Source organism: Panulirus ornatus, chromosome 19 (assembly GCF_036320965.1).
Source record: "Panulirus ornatus isolate Po-2019 chromosome 19, ASM3632096v1, whole genome shotgun sequence".
NCBI lineage: Eukaryota > Metazoa > Arthropoda > Malacostraca > Decapoda > Palinuridae > Panulirus > Panulirus ornatus.
Genome location: NC_092242.1, coordinates 25,714,508 through 25,739,339, shown reverse-complemented (window position 1 = coordinate 25,739,339; position 24,832 = coordinate 25,714,508). Strand labels below are relative to the sequence as shown.

Here is a 24,832-nt window from a genome sequence, read left to right as displayed (position 1 = left end):
TCAATGAGAAGGTCAATCTGCTGGGTCAGCTGAGGTTACAGCATATTATATGATGGATAAATAATTGCTGTAGGTGATCTCATACTCTTATGCCTAAAGTGGTCTGAAGATGCCAATGCTAGTAGTATGTAAATCCACATGATCCAATTCATATAAAAAGAACAGATATGGTAAGATTAAAGAAAGAATGACTAAATGAGGTGAACCTAAGTTCTAGAAGACAACAACAAAAAACCGCATGGATGGTATGGGAATCAGATGGAAAGGACAAGGAAATCCACTAACATTTAAATGAAATGAAGGATCGAATCTTTTACGCATACTTGAGGCATTGCTTGTGTTACCATTAGAGTAACCATACACAGAATGCAGTCTAAGCTAAAATACTGCATTTAACAGGGTCTGATCGTGGGGTGTGAAAACTGCATACAATATCCAGATGTCAATGAAAAAAATGACTTATCTAGATACTGACAAAGACAAAGTAAATTGAGAAACCTAACAGATATATGTGTACCTAATAAGGAAATATCCAATAAAAAATCTGCTCACACGATGAAAAACATTCATGTAATTTAATATGTTTAACAAAATCATTTCTATCAACAAATGAGAACTACTGATCTATCTCTTCCAATGACTAGCCCATTTTCAACTTGCTTATTTTCAATCAATGTACTTTACTGAAATAGCAATTATCTGCTTCCTATTACAGATTAAGTATCAAACTACCAGGGTTTACATAACGAAATGTGCAAGATGGCATAATGGCTACATCAGCATCAAGCAATATCATGTTAATCACAAATTACCAATGGCTTTTTATTCATAGTTTGGAAAAATCAATATATATCTACCCTTAGTGGAATTACATGGCATCCATCCAACACAATCCCAATCTCCTACTTTCAGAAGATTCTGAAATCAATACAAGGAGCACTAACTACAACAAAGCAAATAGATTAACAGCAAAGATAACACTTCATATTCTATACTATTGAGTCAGCTAGCTTTAATTCTCATGATCCGACCGACCTGTAGCACATGTAAAATGAGAATAACACATTCTGTCTGGGTCTGGATTTTGGGATAGATATATCTTGAGAATGAATTCACGTGCCGCAATGTGATCCTCTTTCGGTCCTGAAGATCACAACAACCAAGAAATTAGTTTTTTAGTTTACAGTACAAATAAGGTAGAAAGAACATGAGCATGTCATGCATCCCATCTCCAATGACATGCATGCCTTTCTCATTCATTTTTATTACACATCTTTTTCAGCTGGCATTTCAAAAAAAACTAGTAACTAGTCATTTTGCTCATTCAAACACTAGTTGCAAAGAGCAAATTCAAAATCTTTATCATTATGTCAAGACGACAAAAAGAAGACAAGAAAAGAGAGTAAAGGAGAAAAGAAATGTAATGAGACTTTGCCTGAATGGCAGGACCAGTGCATAGCAATCACGTCTTGCTTGTTGAACTGCATAGTTTTTCTATCCAGACATGCCTATTATATTATCATCAATCTACGGTTTATCAGAATGACTTCAACCATGAACCTAGTTTTCTTTTGAATGTGTCCTAAGTTACTCGTGTACTTCTTATCACTCTCTCTAATTTATCAAATAATCTTAACAACTTTCTGGGAGGACACTTGTAAACTTTTCTCCGATATTTTCTTGATACGTTCCCAGATATTTTTCCAGACTTCTTAGTGCCTGTATCTTCCTTCCTTTGAAGGTTTGTTGAATGTGTTAGATGATAGAGTGGCAGATATAGGGTGTTTTGGTTGGGGTGGTGTGCGAAATGAGAGGGTCAGGGAGATTGGTTTAGTGAACAGAGAAGAGGTAGTGAAAGCTTTTTAAAAGATGAAAGCTGGCAAGGCACTGGGTTTGGATGGTATTGCAGTGGAATTTATAAAAAAGGGGGTGACTGTGTTGTTGATTGGTAAGTAAGGATATTCAATGTATGGATAATGGTGAAGTGCCTGAGGATTGGCAGAAAGCATGCATAGAGCCATTGTACAAAGGGAAAGGGGATAAAGGTGAGTGTTCAAATTACGGAGGCATAAGTTTGTTGAGTATTCCTGGGAAATTGTATGGTAGGGTATTGATTAAGAAGGTAAAGACATGTACAGAGCATCACATTGGGGAAGAGCAGTGTGGTTTACAAAGTGGTAGAGGATCAGGTGTTTGCTTTGAAGAATGTATGCAAGAAATACTTGGAAAAACAGATTGATTTGTATATAACATTTATGGATCTGGAGAAGGAATATGATAGGGATGATAGAGATGCTTTGTGGAAGGTTTTAAGAGTATATGGTGTGGGAGGTAAGTTGCTAGAAGCTGTGAAAAGTTTTCACAAAGGATGTAAGGCATGAGTACGAGTAGAAAGAGAGGAAAGTGATTGGTTCCCAGTGAATGTCGGTTTGCGGCAGATGGTGCATGATGTCTCCTTGGTTGTTTCATTTGTTTATGGGTGGGGTGGTTAGGGAGGTGAATGTAAGAGTTTTGGAGAGAGGGGCAAGTATGCAGTCTGTTGTGAATGAGAGGGCTTGGGAAGTGAGTCAGTTGTTGTTTGCTGATGATACAGTGCTGGTGGCTGATTCAGGTGAGAAACTGCAGAAGTTGGTGACTGAGTTTGGTAAAGTGTGTGAAAGAGTTTGGTAAAGTGTGTGAAAGAAGAAAGTTGAGAGTGAATGTGAATAAGAGCAAGGTTATTAGGTTCAGTAGGGTTGAGGGACAAGTTAAATGGGTGGTAAGTTTGAATAGAGAAAAACTAGAAGTGAGATATCTTAGATATCTGGGAGTGGACCTAGCAGCGGATGGAACCATGGAAGTGAGTCACAGGGTGGGGGAGGGAGTGAAGGTTCTGGAAGCATTGAAGAATATGTGGAAGGCAAGAACGTTATGTTGGAGAGCAAAAATGGGTATGTTTTGAAGGAATAGCGGTTTCAAAAATGTTATATGGATGCGAGGCATGGGCTATTGAGAGGGTTGTGCGGAGAAGAGTGGATGTGTTGGAAATGAAATGTAAGAGGACAATTTGTGGTGTGAGGTGGTCTGATTGAGTAAGTAATGAAAGGGTAAGAGAGATATGTGGTAATAAAAAGAATGTGGTTGAGATATTGGAAGAGGGTGTGTTGAAATGGTTTGGACGCATGGAGAGAATGAGTGAGGAAAGATTGACAAAGAGGATATATGTGTCAGAGGTGGAGGGAAGAAGAAGAAGAGGGAGACCAAATTGGAGGTGGAAGGATGGAGTGAAAAAGATTTTGAGCAATCGGAGCCTGAACATACAGGTGGGTGAAAGGCATGCAAGGAATAGAGTGAATTGGAATGATGTGGTATACCAGGGTCAACGTGCTATTGATGATTGAACCAGGGCATGTGAACTGTATAGGGTAAACCACGGAAGTGCATTATACATGACAGCTAGAGACTGAGTGTGAACGAATGTGACCTTTTTGTCTGTTCCTGGCACTGCCTTGATGATGATGGGGGGGATGCAATTTCGTGTGTGGCGGGGTGGAGATGGGAATGGTATATATGTATATGTATATGTCTGTGTATGTATATGTATGTATAAGTTGAAATGTATATAAATGGATATGTGTGTGTGTGGGCATTCATGTATATGCATGAGTATGTGGGTGGGTTGGGGCATTCCTTGTCTGTTTCCTTGCACTACCTCGCTAACACAGGAGATGGCGGTGAAATATAATAAAAAATAATAATGTAATCTTCCTTCCTGAAATGCTCTAAGATTTAAAACATTATTCTATCTGCTTCCATTCATTTGTATATTTCTACCTCTCCTGACAGTTCAAATGTTCTAGGCCATTTATTTTGACTGTGTAAAGTTCCTTTATACTCTCCTAACTTATCTAATTTCCATCAGTTTGACTGGTGACCATACAAAACACCAGTATTCAGTTTTGCTTCTTATGTATACATTAACCCTTTAACTACTATCTATCAATCTACATCTCTGATGCACATTCCCTCTGGAAACTCCCATCAAGGGGTGCCCATCGCAAAAGAGTCTCCACTTATCCCTATGCCCTTAAATGCCTCCCTCCAATATTCCTCTATCCCATTTGCCCATGTCATAAGTGGCCTTCCTCTCACACTCTCCTTGTAAACTCCCTGCCATGCATTCTCTCCACATGCCCAAACCACTCAAAGTATCACGTTTCACCCATTCTCCCACTCCAAAATTCATGCCCTTTGCATTCACTGCCATACCATATCCCTCATACACCCCTTCATTTCTTTCTTCATTCCATTTAGTCATACCATATGCTCTTCTCCCAGATATCTAAATCACTTCACTTCCTCCAATTTTTCTCCACCCAAACTCATATCCCAACTAACTTGTCCCTCAACCCTGTTGAACCTTATAACCATGCTCTTATTCACATTTACTATCAATTTTCTCCTTTTCACACACTTTTCCAAACTCAATCACCAACCTCTACAATTTCTCACTTGAATCAGCCACCAGTGCTGTAACATTGGCAAACAGCAACTGACACTTCCCAGGTCCTTTCATCCCCAATAGACTGCATACTTGTACCTCTCTCCAAAACTCTTTAAATTCTCCCCCTTACCACCCCATCCATAAACTAATTAAACAACCATGGGGACATATCACACCCTTGCCGCAGACTGACCTTCATGGGGAACCAATCACTCTCCTCTCTTCATAATTGCACACATCCCTTACATCCTTGATATAAACTTCTCAATGCTTCTAGCAGCTTACTTCCCACGCCATATACTCTTAAGACCTTCCACAAAGCATCTCTATCCACCCGGTCATACACCCTCTCCACATCCATAAATGACTCCCTTCCACTTCCATGATTCCATTTGCTTTCAAGTCCCCTCCCAGATATTGATAACACTTATCCCGAGGGATAGGGAAAAAATAATGCTTCCCACATATTCCCTGTGTGTCAACGAAGGTGACTAAAAGGGGCAGGAACTGGGGGCTGGAAATCCTCCCCTTCAGTTTTTACTTTCCCAAAAGAAAGAATAAGGGGGCCAAGTGTGGATTTTCTCTCTAAGGCTCAGTATGCAAGTATTCAAAACTATCAAAGGTTTTAACAATCTTCATCTATCAAGTTCCTTTGGCCTTGATTCGCTTGATTTCACTCACAGTAATGAACACAGACTCTTGGATAAACATTTTACCTTGAATGAAGCAAGGTACTTTTTCTTCAAAATGATCATCAAAATACGGAATAATATGCCAATTAGAATGGCTGAAAGCAGTACTATAGACATGTTTAAAATGAGACTTGATAAATATTTTGCTGCAAGTCCATGACTAACACTATTTGTGCCTCCTTGTCACTATGGCAATTTGCAGGTTTTTATTCTCTATAAATTATCTGTATACCTTCTAACTTTTACCACTATAATCTGTGAGTTTCTGATATCTTCCAATATCACAAACAGCCTCAAAAGGACCCAGTGATCATAAACTGTTTGAATTCCTTTGTATTTGTATTCCTGTATGTGGAGGATATGTTCTGCGAAAAATCCCGCACAAAGAGAAATCACATAGAGTGAAATAATGAACATACAAGGAAAAACTGAAGTTTTCTACCACACACACCTGCACGGTAGTAAATTTTGACAGCATAAGAAAAGAGAGAGGTAAAAGTAGATTCCTTGCAGAATAGCAAAATCGCATACAGGGATCCCACATAAAGCGAGGGATGGGTGTGCTTTATTATCTTTTTCATCATCATACTTGATCACTGTTTCCTGCATCAGTGAGGTAGTGCCAGGAAACAGACAAAGAATGGCCCATGCACATGCACATATACATATCAACATATACACATAAACACACATAAACATATACATATATACACATGTACATATTCATTACTTGCTTGCCTTCAATCATTCCTGGCACTACCTGCACCACAGGAAACAGCATAGTTATCCCCTTGCTTCAGCGAGGCAGCAACAGGAAAATAGACATAAAAGGCCACACTCGTTCACACATGTGCAATCCACATCTAGGCCCCAGAGACCTTTCCACGGTTTACCCCAGACGTTTCACATCCCCTTGTTCAGTCCACTGACAGCGCATCGACCCCAGCATACCACATCATTAAAATTCACTCCATTTCTTGCACACCTCTAACCTACCTTTATGTTCAGGCCCTGATTGCTCAAATTCTTTTACACTCCATCCTTCCACCTCCAATTTGGTTTCCCTCTTCTTGTTCCCTCTACCTCTGACACATATATCCTCTTAGTCAATCTTTCCTCACTCATTCTCTCCACATGTCCAAACCATTTCAAGATACCCTCTTCTCTTCTCTCAAACACACTTTTCATTATTTCCTACATCAAACCACCTCACACCACATATTGTTCTCAAACATTTCATTTCCAACACATCCACCCTCCTCCATACAACCCTATCTATAGCAAATGCCTCGCAACCATATAATATTGTTGCAACTACTATTCCTTCATACATACCCATTCTTGCTCTCCGAGATACCATCTTTCCACACATTCTTCATTGCTCCCACAACCTTCGTCTCATCCTCCACCCTCTGACTCACTTCCGCTTCCATGGTTCCATTCACTGCTAAGTCCACTCCCAGATATCTAAAACACTTCACTTCCTCCAATTTTTCTCTTTTCAAACTTACATCCCTAATAATTAACTTGTCCATCAACCCTACTGAACCTAATAACCTTGTTCTTATTCACATTTACTCTCAACTTTCTCCTTTCACACACTTCTCTAAACTCGTCATCAACTTCTGCAGTTTCTCACTTGAATCAGCCACCAGAACTGTATCACTGGCAAACACCAACTGACCCACTTCCCAGGCCCTCTCATCCCCAACAAACTGCATACTCACCCCTCTCTCCAAAACCCTTTATATGGATAATAAAATGCATGATAAGCTATTCAGGTCTGGTAACCACACCTAGAGAGAGATATGTTGCAAAAATGTCTATAGAAGAGTGACCAACATGGTACCAGAATTAAGCCAGCTTCGCTACAACAAAAAGTTTGAGGCTATAAATCTTAAAGGAGAGAAGGGAAAGGGAAGATGTGTTAACAGCATTCAAATTCCTAATTAAACTAGATGATTTTGACAGTGACCATTTCTGAATAAAGTGCAGTAACAGTTACCAGATGTAATAATCATAAACAATAAAAGATGGTTAAGAAGGACGTAAAGAAATACTGGTTTAGTGTTAGGAAGGTGGATAGTTGAAATGGTCTAAGCAAGGAGACTGTGAATGCAAGCTTCTTGGTAAAACAAAAAGTACATGAGACAGAAGTCATAAGAGCGTATATCTCTCTCCCTGTAATATATAAATAGGTCATTTCTAAATGGTTGTGGTTTTGGTATTACTTACATACATCCATTCAACATGAAAGGAAGAGTTAGAGTAAGTGGTAAATATCTCTAAAACGAAAGAATGTAGAACAGTAATCTCAAGATATTTCATACATATATTTTACATTTATTTTATTATGCTTTGTTGCTGTCTCCCACATTAGCGATGTAGCACAAGGAAACAGACGAAAGAATAGCCCAACCGACCCACATACATACGTACATACATAAACGTCAACACATGAACATATACATACCTATACATTTCAACATATACATATATATATACATACACAGACATATACATATATACACATGTACGTAATTCATACTTGCTGCCTTTATTCATTCCCATCGCCACCATGCCACACATGAAATGACAACCCCATCCCCCCGCATGCGTGTGAGGTAGCGTTAGGAAAAGACAACAAAGGCCACATTCATCCACACTCAGTCTCTAGCTATCATGTATAATGCACCAAAACCACAGCTCCCTTTCCACATCCAGGTCCCACAGAACTTTCCATGCTATACCCCAGATGCTTCACATGCCCTGGTTCAATCCATGGACAGCACGTAGTTCCCGGTATACCATATCGTTCCAATTCACTCTATTTCTTGCACGCCTTTCACCCTCCTGAATGTTCAGGCCCAGATCGCCCAAAATCTTTTTCACTCCATCTTTTCACCTCAAATTTGGTCTCCCACTTCTCGTTCCCTCCACCACTGACACATATATCCTCTTTGTCGTTCTTTCCTCATTCGTTCTCTCCATGTGACCAAACCATTTCAAAACACCCTCTTCTGCTCTCAACCACACTCTTTTTGTTACCACACATCTCTTACCCTTTCATTACTTACTAGATAAAATCAAATCACACCACATAGTCCTAAAACATCTCATTTCCAACACATCCACCCTCCTCTCCACAACCCTATCTATAGTCCATGCCTCTCAATCATACAACATTGTTGGAACCACTATTCCTTCAAACATACCCATTTTTGCTTTCCAAGATAATGTTGTTGCCTTCCTCACATTTTTCAACGCTCCCAGAACTTTTGCCCCCTACCCCACCCTGTGACTCACCTCTGCTTCCATGGTTCCATCAGCTGCCAAATCCACTCCCAGATATCTAAAACACTTCACTTCCTCCAGTTTTCTCCATTCAAACTTACCTCCAAATTGAAATGTCCCTCAACCCTACTGTACCTAATAACCTTGCTCTTATACACATTTACTCTTTACCAAACTCAGTCACCAGCTTCTGCAGTTTCTCAGCTGAATCAGCCACCAGCCATGTTTCATCAGTAAACAACAAATGACTCACTTCCCAAGCTCTCTCATCCACAAAAGACTACATACTTGCCCCTTTCCAAAACTCTTGCATTCACCTCCCTAACAACCCCATCCATAAACAAATTAAATAACCATGGAGACATCATGCACTCCTGCTGCAAACTGACATTCAATGAGAACCAATCACTTTCCTCTCTTCCCACTCACACACACGCCTTACATCCTCGATAAAAACTTTTCACTGCTTCTAACAACTTGCCCACCATATATTCTTAATACCTTCCACAGAGCAACTTTATCAACTCTATTATATGCCTTCTCTAGATCCATAAATGCTAGACACAATTCCATTGGCTTTTCTAAGTATTTCTCACATACATTCTTCAAAGCAAAACCTGATCCACACATCTTCTACCACTTTTGAAACCTCACTGCTCTTCCCCAATCTGATGCTCTGTACATGCCTTCACCCTCTCAATCAATACTCTCCCATATAATTTCCCAGGAAAACTCAACAAACTTATACCTCTGTAATTTGAGCACTCACCTTTATCCCCTTTGTCTTTGTACAATGCCACTATGCATGCATTCCGCCAATCCTCAGGCACCTCACCATGAATCATACATACATTAAATAACCTTACCAACCTGTCAACAACACAGTCACCCCCTTTTTTAATAAATTACACTGCAATACCATCCAAACCCGCTGGCTTGCCAGATTTCATCTTCCACAAAGCTTTTACTACCTCTTCTATGCTTACCAAATCATTCTCCCAAAACCTCTCACTTCGTACACCACCTCGTCCAAAACACCCTATATCTGCCACTCTATCATCTAACACATTCAACAAACCTTCACAATACTCACTCCATCTCCTCACATCACCACTACTTGTTATCACCTACCCATTAGCCCCCTTCAATGATGTTCCCATTTGTTCTCTCGTCTTACGCACTTTATTTACCTCCTTCAAAAAACACCTTTTTATTCTCCCTAAAATTTAATGATACTCTCACACCAACTCTCATTTGCCCTCTTTTTTGCCTCTTGCACCTTTCTCTTGACCTCCTGCCTCTTTCTTTTATACATCTTGCACTCATTTGCACTATTTCCCTGCAAAACTCGTCCAAAAGCCTCTCTCTTCTCTTTTACGAATAATCTTACTTCTTCATTCCGCCACTCACTACCCTTTCTAATCTGCCCATCTCCCATGCTTCTCATGCCACAAGCATCTTTTGCGCAAGCCATCACTGCTTCCCTAAATACATCCCATTCTTTCCTCACTCCCCTTACATCCTTTGCTCTCACCTTTATCCATTCTGTACTCAGACTCTCCTGGTACTTCCTCACACAAGCCTCCTTTCCAAGCTCACTTACTCTCACCACTCTCTTCACCAAAGTATTCTCTCTTCTTTTCTGACAACCTCTACAAATCTTCACCTTCGCCTCCAAAAGATAATGATCAGACATCCCTCCAGTTGTACCTCTCAGCACATAAACATCCTAAAGTCTCTCTTTCACACCCCTATCAATCAACACGTAATCCAATAATGCTCTCTGGTCATCTCTCCTACTTATATATGTATACTTATGTATATCTCTCTTTCTAAACCAGGTATTCCCAATCACCAGTCCTTTTTCAGCACACAAATCTACAAGCTCTTCACCATTTCCATTTACAACACTGAACACTCCATGTACACCAATCATTCCCTCAACTGCCACATTACTCACTTTTGCATTCAAATCATCCATCACTATAACCCGGCCTCGTGCATCAAAACTACTAACACACTCACTCAGCTGCTCCCAAAACACTTGCCTCTCATGATCTTTCTTCTCATGCCCAGGTGCATAGGCACCAATAATCTTCCATCTCTCTCCATACATTTTCAGTTTTACCTATATCAATCTAGAGTTTACTCTTACACTCTATCACATACTCCCACCACTCCTGTTTCAGGAGTGGTGCTGCTCCTTCCCTTGCTCTTGTCCTCTCACCAACCCCTGACTTTACTCCTAAAACATTCCCAAACCACTCTTCCCCTTTAACCTTGAGCTTCGTTTCACTCAGAGCCAAAACATATATGTATTTCAACTTTCTTAAAGGGGAAACAGAAGAACAAGTCATGCAGGGAATGCTCATCCTCCTCGAAGGCTTGGATTGTGGTGTCTAAATGTGTGTGAATGTAACCTAGATGAGAAAAATGAAGAGATAGGTAGTATGTTAAAGGAAAGAAACCTGGATGTTTTGGCTCTGAGTGAAAAAAAAGCTCAAGGGTAAAGGGGAAGAGTGGTTTACGAATGACTTGGGATTAAAGTCAGGGGTTGGTGAGAGGAAAAGAGCAAAGAAAGGAGTAGCACTACTCCTGAAGCAGGAGTTGTGGGAGTATGCTGATAAGTGTACCAAAGTAAACTTTAGACTGTTATGGGTAAAACTGAAAGTGGATGGAGAGAGATGGATGATTCTTGGTGCCTATGCACATGGGCATGAGAAGAAAGATCATGGGAGGCAAGTGTTTTGGGAGCAGCTGAGTGAGTGTCTTAGCAGCTTTGTGTTCAAGACCGGGTTATAGTGATGGGTGATTTGAATGCAAAGGTGAGCAATGTGGCAGTTGAGGGTATAGTTGGTGTACATGGGTTTACAGTGTTGTAAATGGAAATGGTGAAGAGATTGTACACTTATGTGCTGAAAAAGGACTGGTGATTGAAAATACCAGGTTTAAAAAGACAGATATACATAAGTATATGTATATAAGTAGGAGAGATGGCCAGAGAGGTTATTCGATTACATGTTAATTGATAGGTGCATGAAAGAGAGACTTTTGGATGTTAATGTGCTGAGAGGGGCAACTGAGGGGGATATCTGACCATTATCTTGTGGAGGTAAAGGTGAAGATATGTAGAGGTTTTCAGAAAAGAAGAGAGAATGTTGGGGTGAAGAGAGTGGTGAGAGTAAGTGAGCTTGGAAAGGAGACATGTGAGGAAGTACCATGAGAGACTGAGTGCAAAATGGAAAAAGGTGAGAACAAATGACGTAAGGAGAGTGGGGGAGGAATGGGATGTATCTGGGGAAGCAGTGATGGCTAGCGCAAAAGAAGACAGTGGCATGAGAAAGATCGGAGGTGGGCAGATTAGAGAGGATAGTGAGTGGTGGGAAGAAGTAAGATTATTAGTGAAAGAGAAGAGAGAGGCATTTGGACAATTTTTGCAGGGAAATAGTGCAAATGAATGGGAGAAGTATACAAGGAAGAGGTCAGAGGTAAAGAGAAAGGTGCAAGAGGTGAAAAAGAGGGCAAATGAGAGTTGGGGTGAGAAAGTATTAAATTTTAGGTAAAATAAAAAGATGTTTTGGAAGGATGTAAATAAAGTGTGTAAGACAAGAGAAAAAATGGGGACATTGGTGAAGGGGGTAAATGGGGAAGTAATAAACAGTAGTAGCGAAGTGAGAGGGAGATGAAGTGAGTATTTTGAAGGTTTATTAAATGTGTGTGATGATAGAGTGGCGGATATAGGATGCTTTAGTCAAGGAGGTGTGCAAAGTGAGAGGGTTAGGAAGAATAATTTGGTAAACAGAGAAGAGGTGGTGAAAGCCAGTAAGGCAGTGGGTTTGGATGGTACTGCTGTGGAATTTATAAAAAAAAAAATGGGGGTGACTGTGTTGTTGACTGGTTGGTGAGGATATTCAATGTATGTGTGGTACATGGTCAAGTGCCTGAGGATTGGCCGGATGCATGTATAGTGCCATTGTACAAAGGCAAAGGGGATAAAGGTGAGTGTTCAAATTACAGAGGTATAAGTTTGTTGAGTATTCCAGGAAAATTATATGGGAGGGTAATGATCGAGAGGGTCAAATCATGTACAGAGCATCAGGGAAGGAGCAGTGTGGTTTCAGAAGTGGTAGAGGATGTCTGGATCAGGGGTTTGCTTTGAAGAATGTATGTGAGAAATATTTAGAAAAGCAGATGGATTTGTATGTAGCATTTATGGATCTGGAGAAGGTATATGACAAGAGTTGATAGAGACGTTTTGTGGAAAGTGTTAAGAGTATATGGGAGGTAAGTTGCTAGAAGCAGTGAAAAGTTTTTATCAAGGATGTAAGGCATGTGTATGAGTAAGAAGAGAGGAAAGTGAGTGGTTCCCAGTGAATGTTGGTTTGCGGCAGGGGTGTGAGATGTCTCCATGGTTGTTTAATTTGTTTATGGATGGGGTTGTTAGAGAGGTGAATGCAAGAGTTTTGGAGAGAGAGGCAAGTATGCAAGTCTGTTGGGGATGAGAAGGTTTGGGAAGTAAGTTGTTGTTCACTAACGATACAGCACTGGTGGCTGATTTGGGTGAGAAACTACAAAGTTGGTGACTGAGAGTAAATGTGAATAAGAGCAGGTTATTAGATACAGTAGGGTTGAGGGACAAGTCAATTGGGAGGTAAGTGTGAATGGAGAAAAACTGGAGGAAGAAGTGTTTTAGATATCTGGGAGTAGATTTGGTAGTGGATGGAACCATGGTAATGGAAGTGAGTCACAGGGTCGGGGAAGGGGCAAAGGTTCTGGGAGTGTTGAAGAATGCGCGGAAGGCGGGAACATTATCTTGGAAAGCAAAAATGCATATGTTTGAAGGAATTGTGGTTCCAACAATTTTATATGGTTGCAAGGCATAAGCTATAGACAGGGTTGTGCAAAGGAGGTTGGATGTACTGGAAATGAGATGTCTGAGAACAATATGAGGTGTGAGGTGGTTTGATGAGTAAGTACTGAAACGGTAAGAGAGATGTATGGTAATAAAAAGAGTGAGGTTGAGTTGAGAGAGCAGAAGAGGGTGTAATGAAATGGTTTGGTCACATGGAGAGAATGAGTAAGGAAAGATTGACAAAGAGGATATATGTGTCAGAGGTGGAGGGAACGAGAAGTGGGAGGCCAAATTGGAGGTGGAAGGACAGAGTGAAAAAGATTTTGAGCGATCAGGGCCTGAACATGCAGGAAAGTGAAAGGTGTGCAAGGAATCGAGTGAATTAGAATGATGTGGTATACCAGGGTCGACGTGCTGTGAATGGACTGAACCTGGGCATGTGAAGAGTCTGGGGTAAACCATGGAAAGTTTTGTGGGGCCTAGATGTGGAGAGGGAGCTGTGGTTTCGGTGCATTACACATGACAGCTAGAGACTGAGTGTGAATTAATGTGGCCTTTGTTGTCTTTTCCTAATATTACCTCGCGCGCATGCGGGGGGAGGAGGGGTGCCATTGCATGTGTGGCGGGGTGGCAACAGGAATGGCTGAGGGCAGCATGTCTGAATGTGTTTTTTTTTTTTTTTTTTTTTCCGCTGTCTCCCGCGTTTGCGAGGTAGTGCAAGGAAACAGACGAAAGAAATGGCCCAACCCACCCCCATACACATGCCTTGATTCAATCCACTGACAGCACGTCAACCCCGGTATACCACATCGATCCAATTCACTCTATTCTTTGCCCTCCTTTCACCCTCCTGCATGTTCAGGCCCCGATCACACAAAATCTTTTTCACTCCATCCTTCCATCTCCAATTTGGTCTCCCTCTTCTCCTCGTTCCCTCCACCTCCGACACATATATCCTCTTGGTCAATCTTTCCTCACTCATTCTCTCCATGTGACCAAACCATTTCAAAACACCCTCTTATGCTCTCTCAACCACGCTCTTTTTATTTCCACACATCTCTCTTACCCTTACGTTACTTACTCGATCAAACCACCTCACACCACACATTGTCCTCAAACATCTCATTTCCAGCACATCCATCCTCCTGCGCACAACTCTATCCATAGTCCACGCCTCGCAACCATACAACATTGTTGGAACCACTATTCCTTCAAACATACCCATTTTTGCTTTCCGAGATAATGCTCTCGACTTTCACACATTCTTCAAGGCTCCCAGGATTTTCGCCCCCTCCCCCACCCTATGATCCACTTCCGCTTCCATGGTTCCATCCGCTGCTAGATCCACTCCCAGATATCTAAAACACTTCACTTCCTCCAGTTTTTCTCCATTCAAACTCACCTCCCAATTGAATTGACCCTCACCCCTACTGTACCTAATAACCTTGCTCTTATTCACATTTACTCTTAACTTTCTTCTTTCACACACTTTACCAAACTCAGTCACCAGCTTCTGCAGTTTCTCACATGAATCAGCCACCAGCACTGTATCATCAGCGAACAACAACTGACTCACTTCCCAAGCTCTCTCATCCCCAACAGACTTCATACTTGCCCCTCTTTCCAAAACTCTTGCATTCACCTCCCTAACAACCCCATCCATAAACAAATTAAACAACCATAGAGACATCACACACCCCTGCCGCAAACCTACATTCACTGAGAACCAATCACTTTCCTCTCTTCCTACACGTACACATGCCTTACATCCTCGATAAAAACTTTTCACTGCTTCTAACAACTTGCCTCCCACACCATATATTCTTAATACCTTCCACAGAGCATCTCTATCAACTCTATCATATGCCTTCTCCAGATCCATAAATGCTACATACAAATCCATTTGCTTTTCTAAGTATTTCTCACATACATTCTTCAAAGCAAACACCTGATCCACACATTCTCTACCACTTCTGAAACCACACTGCTCTTCCCCAATCTGATGCTCTGTACATGCCTTCACCCTCTCAATCAATACCCTCCCATATAATTTGCCAGGAATACTCAACAAACTTATACCTCTGTAATTTGAGCACTCACTCTTATCCCCTTTGCCTTTGTACAATGGCACTATGCACGCATTCCGCCAATCCTCAGGCACCTCACCATGAGTCATACATACATTAAATAACCTTACCAACCAGTCAACAATACAGTCACCCCCTGAATATGTACATGTGTATATTTTAACTTTCTAAAAGAGGAAACAGAAGGAGTCACACGGGGAGTGCTCATCCTCCTCGAAGGCTCAGATTGGGGTGTCTAAATGTGTGTGGATGTAACCTAGATGAGAAAAAAGGAGAGATAGGTAGTATGTTTGAGGAAAGGAACCTGGATGTTTTGGCTCTGAGTGAAACGAAGCTCAAGGGGTAAAGGGGAAGAGTGGTTTGGGAAAATCTTGGGAGTAAAGTCAGGGGTTAGTGAGAGGACAAGAGCAAGGGAAGGAGTAGCACCACTCCTGAAACAGGAGTGGTGGGAGTATGTGAGCGTGTAAGAAAATAAACTCTAGATTAATATGGGTAAAACTGAAAGTGGATGGAGATAGATGGGTGATTATTGGTGCATATGCACCCGGGCATAAGAAGAAAGATCATGAGAGGCAGGTGTTTTGGGAGCAGCTGAGTGAGTGTGTTAGTAGTTTTGATGCACGAGACCGGGTTATAGTGATGGGTGATTTGAATGCAAAGGTGAGTAATGTGGCAGTTTAGGGAATAATTGGTGTACATAGGGTGTTCAGTGTTGTAAATGGAAATGGTGAAGAGCTTGTAGATTTATGTGCTGAAAAAGGACTGGTGATTGGGAATACCTGGTTTAAAAATCGAGATATACATAAGTACACGTATGTAACTAGGAGAGATGGCCAGAGAGCGTTATTGGATTACGTATTAATTGACAGGCTCGCAAAAGAGAGACTTTTGGATGTTAATGTGCAGAGATGCAACTGGAGGGATATCTGATCATTATCTTGTGGAGGCGAAGGTGAAGATTTGTAGAGGTTTTCAGAAAAGAAGAGAGAATGTTGGGGTGAAAAGAGTGGTGAAAGTAAGTGAGCTTGGAAAGGAGACTTGTGTGAGGAAGTACCAGGAGAGACTGAGTACATAATGGAAAAAGGTGAGAACAAAGGACGTAAGGGGAGTGGGGGAGGAATGGGATGTATTTGGGGAAGCAGGGATGGACTGCGCAAAAGATGCTTGTGGCATGAGAAGCGTGGGAGGTGGGCTGATAAAAAAGGGTAGTGAGTGGTGGGATGAAAAAGTAAGATTATTAGTGAAAGAGAAGAGAGAGGCATTTGGACGATTTTTGCAGGGAAATAATGCAAATGAGTGGAAGATGTATAAAAGAAAGAGGCAGGAGATCAAAAGGAAGATGCAAGAGGCGAAAAAGAGGGCAAATGAGAGTTGGGGTGAAAGAGTATCATTAAATTTTAGGGAGAATAAAAAAATGTTTTGGAAGGAGGTAAATAAAGTGCATAAGACAAGGGAACAAATGGGAACTTCAGTGAAGGGGGCTAATGGGGAGGTGATAACAAGTAGTGGTGATGTGAGAAGGAGGTGGACTGAGTATTTTGAAGGTTCGTTGAACATGTTTGATGATAGAGTGGCAGATATAGGGTGTTGGTCGAGGTGGTGTGCAAAGTGAGAGGGTTAGGTAAAATGATTTGGTAAACAGAGAAGAGGTAGTAAAAGCTTTGCGAAAGATGAAAGTCAGCAAGGCAGTGGGTTTGAGTGGAAGTGCAGTGGAATTTATCAAAAAAAAAAAAAAGGGGGTGACTGTATTGTTGACTGGTTGGTATGGTTATTTAATATATGTATGACTCATGGTGAGGTGCCTGAGGATTGGCGGAATGCTTGCATAGTGCCATTGTACAAAGGCAAAGGGGATAAAAGTGAGTGCTCAAATTACAGAGGTATAAGTTTGTTGAGTATGCCTGGTAAATTATATGGGAGGGTATTCATGGAGAGGGTGAAGGCAAAGTACAGAGCATCAGATTGGGGAAGAGCAATGTGGTTTCAGAAGTGGTAGAGGATGTGTGGATCAGGAGTTTGCTTTGAAGAATGTATGTGAGAAATACTTAGAAAAGCAAATGGATTTGTATGTAGCATTTATGGATCTGGAGAAGGCATATAGAGTTGATAGAGATGCTCTGTGGAAGGTATTAAGAATATATGGTGTAGGAGGCAAGTTGTTAGAAGCAGTGAAAAGTTTTTATCGAGGATGTAAGGCATGTGTATGAGTAGGAAGAGAGGAAAGTGATTGGTTCTCAGTGAATGTAGGTTTGCGGCAAGGGTGTGTAATGTCTCCATGATTGTTTGATTTGTTTACGGATGGGGTTGTTAGGGAGGTGAATGCAAGAGTTTTGGAAAGAGGAGCAAGTATGCAGTCTGTTGTGGATGAGAAAGCATGGGAAGGGAGTCAGTTGTTGTTCGCTGATGATATAGCGCTGGTGGCTGATTCGTGTGAGAAACTGCAGAAGCTGGTAACTGAGTTTGGTAAAGTGTGTGAAAGAAGAAAGCTGAGAGTAAATGTGAATAAGAGTAAGGTTATTAGGTACAGTAGGGTTGAGGGACAAGTGAATTGGGAGGTAAGTTTGAATGGAGGAAAACTGGAGTAAGTAAAGTGTTTTAGATATCTGGAAGTGGATTTGGCAGCGGATGGAACCATGGAAGCAGAAGTGGATCATTGGGTGGGGGAGGGAGCGAAAGTTCTGGGAGCGTTGAAAAATGTGTGGAAGTCGAGAATATTATCTTGGAAAGCAAAAATGGGAACGTTTGAAGAAATAGTGGTTCCAACGATCTTATATGGTTGTGAGGCGTGGGCTATGGATAGAGTTGTGCGGAGGAGGGTGGATGTGCTGGAAATGAGATGTTTGAGGACAATATGTGGTGTGAGATGGTTTGATCGATTAAGTAATGAGATGGTTTGATCGATTAAGTAATAATAGGGTAAAAGAGTTGTGTGGTAATAAAAAGAGTGTGGTTGAGAGAGCAGAAGAGGGTGTTTTGAAATGGTTTGGTCACATGGAGAGAATGAGTGAGGAAAGATTGACAAAGAGGATATATGTGCCAGAGGTGGATGGAACGAGGAAAAGTGGGAGACCAAACTGGAGGTGGAAAGATAGAGTGAAAAAGATTTTGAGTGATCAGGGCCTGAACATGCAGGAGGGTGAAAGGCGTGCAAGGAATAGAGTGAATTGGAACGATGTGGTATACCGGGGTCGACATGCTGTCAATGGATTGAACTAGGGCATGTGAAGCATCTGGGGTAAACCATGGAAAGTTCTGTGGAGCCTGGATGTGGAAAGGGAGCTGTGGTTTCGGTGAATTATTACATGACAGCTAGAGACTGAGAATGAACGAATGTGGCCTTTGTTGTTTTTTCCTAACGCTACCTCGCACACGAGGGAAGAAGGGGTTATTTCATGTGTGGCGGGGTGGCAATGGGAATGAATAAAGGCAGACAGTATGAATTATGTACATGTGTATATATGTATATGTCTGTGTGTATATATATGTATAAGTTGAGATGTATAGGTATGTATATGTGCCTGTGTGGACATGTATGTATATACATGTGTATGTGGGTGGGTTGGGCCATTTCTTTCGTCTGTTTCCTTGTGCTACCTCACTAACATGGGAGACAGCGAGAAAGCAAAATAATAAATAAATAAATATATTCCAATTTCTTGAAGGTTAGATTTGGAAATATTTTACTTAGGAATGTAACCCCTCTTAATCCGTGGATGCATGACATTTCCGCTCTAAGTCAGTGCATGACTGGGGTCAATCTGACCCCATCCAATATTTCTTAATATGATATCTGAAGGAATAATATAAACCAAGTGTATTGGATGTAACTAAATCATGCATGATATATGATAACTGACGCAGAAACTAAAATAATTTTGAAGCAAAATAATATATAATCAACAAAAACCATTGCAACTTATAAAAAGAAACTTGTCTCCATTAAATTAACATGAAATGCCATTGTGAGTTCTACTTAACCACAAGAGTGACGTTACAAAATAATGTTCATGGCATACAAATTCACAAAACAGCTTGTATTTTGCAGAACATTTTTTTATTCCTTAGGCACACTGAACATCTTGAGTGCTTCTTTGAAGAAACAGATGCAGTAGCTTGGTCCTCTCCTGATATGCATGGAGCATCAAAAGCATTCCTGGTTTCCCTACTTGTGACTCAAAGCCATGCCCAGTTTAGAAAGGAAAAGTCGTCTACTGTGGCTCCTGCCCATGATGATTCGGAAACGTGCATGTGTAAAGAACAAATGCATTGTAACTTGCCAGATCAACCAAGTTAAGCAAACAGGAACATGCCATCTCTTACTCGTGTATTTGACATTGTATGTACCAACTCTTTCATCTACACAGTCAACACCTCCTTTAGCTGAATTATAAAGCAGTACCACTTCTAGTTTCTTTTTGTTACAATCACTCAATTTCTTATCTTTGTGCTTACTCAACAAAAATATATTCTCATTTTTCTTGGCTTTATACAACACTATTTGTACCCCTTTTTCACAACAGGCAAAAACACTTTCAATTTCTTCTGCTTCACCTCCTGCAATTCCTTGGGCACTTCCCTTCTGTTACCATAAATAATTCCTACTAACAACATTTTTTTGTGATGCAAGCTCTCTAGTTAATTTCAAGCTGGTGAAAAAACTGTTACACGTGACATTTATTCCCATTCCATGCAAGCGAAATGTGAGCTTTAGTAAAACAAGCATTCCTAATTCATAAGTTCTCTCTTCATCTTTACCGGTATAAATTTCAATACTTGACATATGTCATCATCCACCAGAACCTAGAATTTCAGATCATATTTGGCAGGGTCTGACAGCATGTACTGAATGTACCTACAACGTCCCCTATAATGCTCATCAACGGTAATGCACTCACTATGTTGGTAGCATCATTGAGAATAATTTACAAATCCATCAAATAGCAAGCAAACAGCAGTGAGTTTATCCCTAGACAGTTTACTGTTTTATATAGCTAGGTTATCAAAACATAATGCTCCGCAAATCTCTTCAAATCTGTTGACTGCCATGGTTTTCGAAAATACAGGAAGGCCAAATGAGGGATTCCACAACCGCCTCACTGCTTGATTTTTGCTTTTGTAGACTCCTCTTAGATCACACAAGCCTACATAAGCATGAAGTTCATCAAGTGTCAATAATTTCCAGTCAATGTTCGCCCCTTTTCCTTGCCTGTTTCATTCATAACAGCAGTCATCATGCTGTTGTCGAATATAAGGTCAAAAGTGGAAGATCAACCTTGAGTTATTCTACGAGCAGCATATGAAGTAATTCCAGTGCATGTTGTCAAAATGTTCAGTGAAGACATACAACCTTAAGCAAATGTACATGTCAAACACCACTTATCTCCTGACGGTGCATACATAAACTCACCATATCTTCTGGCAATACGTGAGATCTTAGCAGTAACATCTGTCTGACAACTGTCACCAGTAATACTGTCATTTGTATCAGAACTGTCAGCTGAAGTGTTAACAGGAGGAGGTATAAATTCATCATCTATCCAATTCTTCATCTAATCAGACTGTCAACTGAAGTGTCATCAGGAGGAGGTACAAATTCATCATCATTTATCCAATTCTTCATCTCTGTCGCTAGTTGCTAACAGATCCCTTATTTGTTCATTGATCAAATTTTTCTGATGAAACATGTTAGAGGTACAGCAGCATGGCGTGAAACTGCCAGAAGTAACGTTAGTGTGGTACTGACGCAACTCTTGCAACGAGACCTAAGCACTTGCTTATTGAACGTGTTCAATACACATATTCTGAATATCTAACACTTGTAATGCTTTGGAATAAAACAGATTTACTTATCACATACTTAAATGTTTTGTTATTAGAGCATTTCTAATAATATACTATTGCCCAGTATTATTTTTTTTTTTTATTTTGCTTTGTCGCTGTCTCCCGCGTTTGCGAGGTAGCGCAAGGAAACAGACGAAAGAAACGGCCCAACCCACCCCCATACACAATGTATACACACACACACACACATCCACACACGCAAATATACATACCTATACATCTCAATGAACACATATATATACACAAACAGACACATACATATATACCCATGCACACAATTTACACTGTCTGCCTTTATTCATTCTCATCGCCACCTCGCCACACATGGAATACCATCCCCCTCCCCCCTCATGTGTGCGAGGTAGCACTAGGAAAAGACAACAAAGGCCCCATTCGTTCACACTCAGTCTCCAGCTGTCATGCAATAATGCCCGAAACCACAGCTCCCTTTCCACATCCAGGCCCCACACAACTTTCCATGGTTTACCCCACACGCTTCACATGCCCTGATTCAATCTACTGACAGCACGTCAACCCCAGTATACGACATCAATCCAATTCACTCTATTCCTTGCACGCCTTTCACCCTCCTGCATGTTCAGGACCCGATCACTCAAAATCTTTTTCACTCCATCTTTCCACCTCCAATTTGGTCTCCCACTTCTCCTCGTTCCCTCCACCTCAGACACATATATCATCTTGGTCAATCTTTCCTCACTCATTCTCTCCATGTGCCCAAACCATTTCAAAACACCCTCTTCTGCTCTCTCAACCACGCTCTTTTTATTTCCACACATCTCTCTTACCCTTACATTACTTACTTGATCAAACCACCTCACACCACACATTGTCCTCAAACATCTCATTTCCAGCACATCCACCCTCCTGCGCACAACTCTATTCATAGCCCACGCCTCGCAACCGTACAACTTTGTTGGAACCACTATTCCTTCAAACATACCCATTTTTGCTTTCCGAGATAATGTTCTCGACTTCCACGCATTCTTCAAGGCTCCCAGGATTTTCGCTCCCTCCCCCACCCTATGATTCACTTCCGCTTCCATGGTTCCATCCGCTGCCAGATCCACTCCCAGATATCTAAAACACTTTACTTCCTCCAGTTTTTCTCCATTCAAACTTACCTCCCAATTGACTTGACCCTCAACCCTACTGTACCTAATAACCTTGCTCTTATTCACATTTACTCTTTAACTTTCTTCTTTCACACACTTTACCAAACTCAGTCACCAGCTTCTGCAGTTTCTCGCATGAATCAGCCACCAGCGCTGTATCATCAGCGAACAACAACTGACTCACTTCCCAAGCTCTCTCATCCACAACAGACTTCATACTTGCCCCTCTTTCCAAAACTCTTGCATTCACCTCCCTAACAACCCCATCCATAAACAAATTAAACAACCATGGAGACATCACACACCCCTGCCGCAAAGCTACATTCATTGAGAACCAATCACTTTCCTCTCTTCCTACATGTACACATGCCTTACATCCTCGATAAAAACTTTTCACTGCTTCTAACAACTTGCCTCCCACACCATATATTCTTAATACCTTCCACAGAGCATCTCTATCAACTCTATCATATGCCTTCTCCAGATCCATAAATGCTACATACAAATCCATTTGCTTTTCTAAGTATTTCTCACATACATTCTTCAAAGCAAACACCTGATCCACACATCCTCTACCACTTCTGAAACCACACTGCTCTTCCCCAATCTGATGCTCTGTACATGCCTTCACCCTCTCAATCAATACCCTCCCATATAATTTACCAGGAATACTCAACAAACTTATACCTCTGTAATTCGAGCACTCACTCTTATCCCCTTTGCCTTTGCACAATGGCACTATGCAAGCATTCCGCCAATCCTCAGGCACCTCACCATGAGTCATACATACATTAAATAACCTTACCAACCAGTCAACAATACAGTCACCCCCTTTTTTAATAGATTCCACTGCAATACCATCCAAACCTGCTGCCTTGCCGGCTTTCATCTTCCACAAAGCTTTTACTACCTCTTCTCTGTTTACCAAATCATTTTCCCTAACCCTCTCACTTTGCACACCACCTCGACCAAAACACCCTATATCTGCCACTCTATCATCAAACACATTCAACAAACCTTCAAAATACTCCATCTCCTTCTCACATCACCACTACTTGTTATCACCTCCCCATTTGCACCCTTCACTGAAGTTCCAATTGATCCAGGTTCCTTTCCTCAAACATACTACCTATCTCTCCTTTTTTCACATCTTGGTTACATCCACATACATTTAGACACCCCACTCTGAGCCTTCGAGGAGGATGAGCACTCCCCGCGTGACTCCTTCTTCTGTTTCCCATTTTAGAAAGTTAAAAATACAAGGATGGGAGGATTTCTGGCCCCCCGCTCCCATCCCAGTATTATCACAACAATTATACATTTTGTACTGCTCACATTTAGATGATAAATCTCATATATTTCAAATAAATAACTTGGGGTCAATTAGACCCCTGTCAGGCATTAAAGGTGAATTGGTACATAACACAACAAATCAAAATTGTTGAGAGTTACAAAGGCATTCACTGAAAGAGAATGATAAATTATGAAAAGTCACAAGGCATAAGTCTGTTTCAAGCACCCAAATGAAAAATATTCAATGTTTAGGTGCTGGTGGGGTCAATATGACCCCGTTACGCATCCATGGGTTAAATAATGGATTTCTACTGCTTGACTTATGATGCTTGTTGCAAATCAAGTGCTCCTGGTATTTTTCCTTACTTCTCGGTCAATATCAGTATCATAGTTATTAAAAGAACTTAGGCTTGTATCACTTCCAACAGCATCACCAGCAAAACATGTTCTTCAGACATAGTTCCATTTGCTGCTAACCTAAATTTTTGGGTTCACAACTCTTTGATACTTTTTTTTTTTACCTGCAGAAGTATTTTAGTAGAATTCTTTGATTTACCTTGATAAACACCTTGGTGAAGTCAAGAAAAACAGCATCCTTTCTTTTTTCTCCTAAGTTTAATAAATGCTTTTGTGATGAGTTAATAGTTGAACTTGCATATTTTTCCCTGGCACAAATACTTGCTGGTCTTCATTTACATAACTGTTGCTGAACACGTGTTCTAGTGTGTCCTATCATTCATGTTTAAAACTTATAACGTAATGTCAGGCTAACTGATCTATACTGCTCTTACACAAGCTTAGATCCTTCTCAAAGGGTGATATATGTGCAATTTAGTGTTTATCTCCTATTTTGCTTTCATCCAGGCTTTACTTCATCGATAAAAAGATCAATTCTACTACTGATCTTTTATGATGGATGGAACTCCATCAGGTCCTGGAGGTGAATTCTATGTAATCCTTAAAATGCATTAAGCATAAAATGCATAAGTAATTGCAGTTTATGTCAACTGACCTTAATTTCTGCTACTAATGTTGAACTTAAATCCCCTGTCAGATCATTATAGAATGTGAAAATATATCATCCTGACATGAAGCCAGATTTAGTCTTAGAATAAAAGAAACAGTTTCTCCAGTATATTTTCAATGAAAATATTCTC

General features: G+C 40.8%; 1 protein-coding gene across 10 annotated transcripts in view; it reads right to left on the bottom strand.

Moving 5' to 3' along the window:
• Positions 1 to 24,832, bottom strand: part of Galphaq (G protein alpha q subunit) — a 404,729-nt gene that overhangs the window by 107,222 nt on the left and 272,675 nt on the right. For 6 of the 10 annotated variants that reach the window (XM_071673780.1, XM_071673782.1, XM_071673783.1 and 3 more), the window contains one exon: positions 1,036 to 1,143. The exons of the other annotated variants lie outside the window; for them this stretch is intronic. In XM_071673780.1, the coding sequence (XP_071529881.1) occupies positions 1,036 to 1,143 (108 nt within the window). The remainder of the gene's footprint in view (positions 1 to 1,035; positions 1,144 to 24,832) is intronic. 10 annotated transcript variants of the gene reach the window in all.